A 5,449-nucleotide genomic window follows, 5' to 3' on the forward strand; every position below is an offset into this window, starting at 1 on the left:
CCCGCAGCCTACCGCACGGACGAGGGGCAGCCATGGGTCCTGCCGGTGGTGAAGAAGGTGGAGCAGATGATCGCCAACGACAACAGCCTGAACCACGAGTACCTGCCCATCCTGGGCCTGCCCGAGTTCCGGGCCAACGCCTCCCGCATTGCCCTGGGTGACAACAGCCCTGCCATCAAGGAGAACCGGGTAGGCGGTGGATGGGGAGTGAGACCGCTCCTTGCCGGGAGAGCCGCTGGGATCCCCAGGGTGTCTCTCTAGCAGGCCCAGCAGAAGGGCACAAACGTGCGGGGTAACAGCATTTTGGCAGGATTTGGGGAGTTTTTCTGGCATGGTCTTCACTGGTTGTAGGTTCCTTGATGAACCTGTGTACACAAAGCCGTTTGTGCAAGTAGTCATAGTTTTTGGGAAAGACCGAACGTGGGCTGTCACTGGACTTTGGTTTTCCTTCATCTTTTTAACAGTTGCCCCATGGGAAACTGAAGTCAGATAATGGACCACCTTCCCCGAAATAAGCTACTAGCTGGGAATCTGCTCGGTGCCAAAAAGTAACAGGAGTAACTGGAGTCTGTTTATGACTGTAGAAGGGCCTGAGTGCTGAAGGAGTTTGAAGACCACTGGAAGGGGATGGTGCCCTGGCAGGAGTGACCCCCAGGAGCATGTTTGGGATCCTGTCTCGCTCCTGCAAGCACCTCTGTTCTCTGCGCACTGATAGCAAGGTTCACCTGGCTGGACCCTGCTGGCAACTCTCTCTCTTGCAGATTGGAAGTGTTCAGTCCTTGGGCGGGACAGGCGCTCTGCGTATCGGTGCGGAGTTTCTGAGGCGGTGGTACAATGGAAACAACAACACGGCGACGCCGGTCTACATCTCCGCTCCGTCCTGGGGTGAGTGCTGTCACCAGTGCTGCCGCCTCCTCGCAGGGAGCCCTGTGGGTCAGCGGGTGAGGGAGGCACAGCTGAGCTCCTTGCAGTGCAGGGGCTCGGACAGTGAAAGAGGGGTCTTCCTCTCGTGGGTAAAAGGAGTGTAAGCATCTCCATTGCATATTTTGGTGACATTCAGGGAGATACTGGGACGGGAGAAGGTGGCTTGCTGGAGGTGGGGCCTGCTTTTCTGAAAAGGGATTTCTTTCCTCAGAGAACCACAACTCTGTGTTTGTGGATGCTGGCTTTAAAGATATTAGAACCTACCATTACTGGGATGCTGCCAAGAGGGGTCTGGATCTCCAGGGGCTGCTGGATGACATGGAGGTGAGTAAAGCCAGCACGGGATGGGCTGAGCTTGGTGCTGTGCTGTCAGCAGCTGGCTGGGCTCTTGCGTGCTGTGCCTGGAAGTGGATGTCTCTGGAAGAGACTGACAGTCCCCAGAGCAGCTTGGGGCCTCTCCCTCTGCTGCGGGTGCCCAGTCGCATCTCTGTGTGTGACCAAGACCTGTTCTCTCCTCAGAAAGCCCCAGAGTTCTCCATTTTCATCCTCCATGCCTGTGCACACAACCCAACGGGCACAGACCCTACTCCTGACCAGTGGAAGCAGATTGCTGCTGTTATGAAGGTATGGGCTGCTGCTGGGGCTAAGTCAGGGCTGAGAGGCCAGATAGCTCTTGAGCCAGCTGGAGTTGGGCTGTAGGGAATGGCATGAGATGTGGCAGGAGCTGGCAAAGTCCCACGGGGCAGGTGTTGAAGGGAAAGGCTGACAGGATGCTGGTTGTCTGTGCCCAGAGGATAGAAGCATTCCAGTACTGCTCGTGCTTCCAAGTTCTTGCTTTCAAACTCTGTGGCATGGGCTGCAGCGAGGTTTCTCATGCTGGAAGATTCTCCATGGGCACCTGCTTTGCCCAGGTGCTGGATAATAGGACATAAGGTGGTACATCTCTTGTGCCTCGGTCCTCAATTGCAGTTTTCGCCTGCCTTTGACCTCTTCTTGACCACTTTAGTCTTCCTATTCCTTTACCCCAGTAGAAAGAAAATATCCCAGTCTGGTGTTGCCAGACCACATTTCCTTTGCATTCACCCGGAACCTCAGTGGTCATTTTTGCCTCCTACGGGGACAGCGGGGGGTAAAGTGAAGGTTATGGGGAAGGGGTTTCCCTCTAACACTGTTCCTCCTTGCAGCGCCGGTTCCTGTTTCCATTCTTCGACTCGGCGTACCAAGGTTTTGCCTCTGGCAGCCTGGACAAGGATGCCTGGGCTGTGCGATACTTTGTCTCCGAGGGCTTTGAGCTCTTCTGTGCACAGTCGTTTTCCAAGAACTTTGGGCTCTACAGTGAGTGTCTGGCAGTAAGCTGGCCCAGTAGCATCGTACCCAGACAGATGGGGCTGGCATGCTGGGGTGTGGGGAGAGCTCTGCTTTGCCCTGATGTGTGGGAGCAACGGCTCACATCTCTTGGCTTGTCCACAGATGAACGTGTGGGGAACCTGACTGTGGTGGGGAAGGACGCAGACAATGTGCAGCGTGTGCTTTCCCAGATGGAGAAGATTGTGCGCACCACTTGGTCCAACCCTCCCTCCCAAGGAGCGCGCATTGTGGCAACTACGCTTTCTTCCCCGCAGCTCTTTGCCGAGTGGTACGTGTCGCCAGGGCCGGTAGGAGAGGGAAAGGGGGGGGAAGCTGTCTCTCTGAGTGCCAGGCTTGGCCAGATGGCTCCAAACTAGATGTGTGCCTGTCCTCATGCTCTGCTTCCCACCTGCTTCAGGAGAGACAACGTGAAGACAATGGCAGATCGGGTCTTGCTCATGCGGTCAGAGCTCCGTTCTCGCCTGGAGTCCCTTGGGACCCCGGGCACCTGGAACCACATCACAGAGCAGATCGGCATGTTTAGCTTCACGGGGTTGAACCGTAAGTACCAAGTGGCCTGGGGAAGGAAGGATTGGGGAGGACAGTTTTGCTGGGGGTGAACTGGGCTGAAGCAGTCCAGGCAGGAATCCGTCAGGGACCTCACTGGAGTCCTGCTTTCACTGCCTCTCTGGCTGGGCAGGGATGAAACATCAGGCAGAATTTTAGTGGCCAGTGCTGGAAGTTTTCTGCTTGTTGTGAAAGATTCGAGCAGCCCTGACTGGTTCTTTGAGCTTTTCTGAGCTAGGGGGTCACTGCTCTGACCTGATGTCCCTTTGTTTCCCCAGCTAAGCAGGTGGAGTACATGATCAAGGAAAAACACATCTACCTGATGGCTAGTGGGCGCATCAACATGTGTGGCCTGACTACCAAGAACCTGGACTACGTGGCCAAGTCCATCCATGAAGCCGTCACAAAAATCCAATGAAGCACATGAACAACCAAACTTACATGAAGTCACCAAAGCTGTAGTGTGTAGTCTGTGTCTTTCCCTGCTCGTGGCTTGCCTTGTCCCACACCTCTTGGGGTTTAATAAAGAAGGGAGCAGTAGCTCAATCAGCGATAATCAGCTTTTTGACCTTTTTGAAATAACCCTTGCAATATGGTACGCCAGTGCCCCCGGGAGGGTGGGGGCAACATGAGCCGCCTTGGCTCTTGTTTGACTGACAGCAGCCTGGTCTTCAGGCACTTAGAGCTGCATCTTTAGCACGTCCAAATCAACTCCGCGTAACTGATCGGTTTGATCTCGGCGAAGTCTGGTGCCAGTGCAATGCGCTGTGGGATAACAGCCCAACCAGTTGGGATCTTGCACAGCTTCTGAACTAATGTCACTCGGTAGTATTCTGGGGAGGGGTGAAGCTGCTGCTGCTGGCTTTCCCCCACCTCAAGGTTCTGAGCCTTATGCGAGCAAACATTCGTAATTGTGATAATTGCTTCTTTGTGTTGCTGACAGAAAATTAAACCTCCATTTCTGAACAGTACCCCTGCCTTGTGTGATGTCGTGCCTTCAGGCTGTGCTGGCTTCTTCCCGGGCTGAGGTTAAAGCCTCAGCATTGTGGCTTGTCCACTGAGTCTTAGTTTGTTTCAAGGCTTTTCCTTTCTCCCTCATGGTGTGTTGCAACTCTGATGATTGTGGTTGCTGCTTACGGGGCACAGTCCTATAGGGAACGTGTAGCTGAGAGCTCCCTGTGACTCTACATGAGGCTGACCAGTTCCTCCCATGTTTCTCTTCCTGTGCCCCTGTGCTGTCCAGCCCTTCCTGTCCGTCTGTATGTGCTTGCTTTCTGGATGGTTTTGTGTTACCCATCCATCTGGCCATCCCTCCCTGGGCCAGAGCTCCTGGCCTGACGCTACTGTGTCGAAAAGCAGATCTTTCATATCCCTCTTTCTCAGCAGGCCCCTGGTGAACCACCGCCTACTCTCCCTGGTTTCAGCAGGGCCTGCCAGCAACCGCCTGTGTTTCTGGCACTGAAAAAGAGCTGGGACCATCTGCTTCTGCTCTCTGCAGTCACTGTTTGCAGGTCTATTTGTGAGCTGATATTACCACCTTGATAGAGGAACCTCCTGCCAAAATCTTGGTGAAGAGACAACAGCCCCTTTTTTTGGGTCAGTTAGTGATAGTCACTGCCTCCCTGATAGATTTTTGCTTGTGCTGCAGCTTAGTGAAGACAAAAATGACGCCTTGTTCCCTTGCTCTGTTTGCAGAGAGATGGTGCACAGGTTGTCTTGTTTGTCCTTTTCAGATTTAGCGTTCATGTCACATAAGAGAGTGAGCCAGAGGCAGCCTTTCTGTTGCTCAGGTGGGGAGCTTTTTCTCCTCTTGGTGTCCATCCACAGCTGGGATGATGGGTAGTGGCTGAAGGATGACTTCTAGGGGTGATCTCAGTTGGTTCCTTCAACTCCTTCTCCTCTTGTTTTGTTATTTCTGACATCTGCCCACGCATCTGTCCTTGCAGTCCTCTAGGTGTGGAACTTGGCCCACCCCACGTGTGATCTGTACCGTGCTTTGCTAGCCTTACCAGCCTTGTTTTTCCTAACGAGTGACCTAAATTTCTCCCCTTCTGTGGTGTAAGCTCATTACCCATTATCCCATTTACCATGGCAACAGAGAACAGATTATTCCTTTCCTCTTTGCAACAGCTTGTTATGTATTTGAAAACTTCCTCTCTCCCCTTCACATCCTTCACCAGTTAAGATTAAGCGACCCCATTTCCTTCAGCCTTCGGGGCAGGTTGTTTTCCAGCCCTCGCTTTCCTCTGGCCTCCTTTCAATTGCTGTGTGTTTCCTTAGAAGGGCAGTGCCCGGACAGGGATGCAGTTATTCCAGCTGAAGTTTTATCAACATTGGTGGACTGTGGGATTTCTGTTGTTATCTGTCCGGCTGTACTCCAGCATGTGTATCCCACTATTGTGTTTGCAATGGTGTGGTATTAACTCCTGTTCTCCAGTCCTTGTCTGCACTGCTATGATGCAACTCTGGGCGCTGCCGAGTGCTTCCCTGGCAGCGAGAGTGACAGAGAGCCCAGGTTCAGTGACAGAGAGCCCACGTTCACAGGGAGAAATTGGGGAGTACTTGCTGACCTGGTCCTCTACCTGTTCCCTTCAGCAATGCTGAGTCCTGT

General features: G+C 53.3%; 1 protein-coding gene across 1 annotated transcript in view; it reads left to right on the forward strand.

The window, feature by feature from the left end:
• The window catches only part of GOT1 (glutamic-oxaloacetic transaminase 1), a 7,174-nt gene extending 3,411 nt beyond the window's left edge, over positions 1-3,763 (forward strand). The window contains exons 2-9 of the mRNA XM_035897425.1: positions 8-189; positions 762-885; positions 1,136-1,248; positions 1,444-1,548; positions 2,109-2,259; positions 2,395-2,560; positions 2,690-2,832; positions 3,117-3,763. Coding sequence (XP_035753318.1) covers positions 8-189; positions 762-885; positions 1,136-1,248; positions 1,444-1,548; positions 2,109-2,259; positions 2,395-2,560; positions 2,690-2,832; positions 3,117-3,256 — 1,124 coding nt within the window. The 3' untranslated portion in view covers positions 3,257-3,763. The remainder of the gene's footprint in view (positions 1-7; positions 190-761; positions 886-1,135; positions 1,249-1,443; positions 1,549-2,108; positions 2,260-2,394; positions 2,561-2,689; positions 2,833-3,116) is intronic.
• Positions 3,764-5,449: the final 1,686 nt, after the last annotated feature.

The sequence above is a fragment of the Egretta garzetta genome, unplaced genomic scaffold (genome assembly GCF_000687185.1).
Source record: "Egretta garzetta isolate BGI_Z169 unplaced genomic scaffold, ASM68718v1 scaffold56, whole genome shotgun sequence".
NCBI lineage: Eukaryota > Metazoa > Chordata > Aves > Pelecaniformes > Ardeidae > Egretta > Egretta garzetta.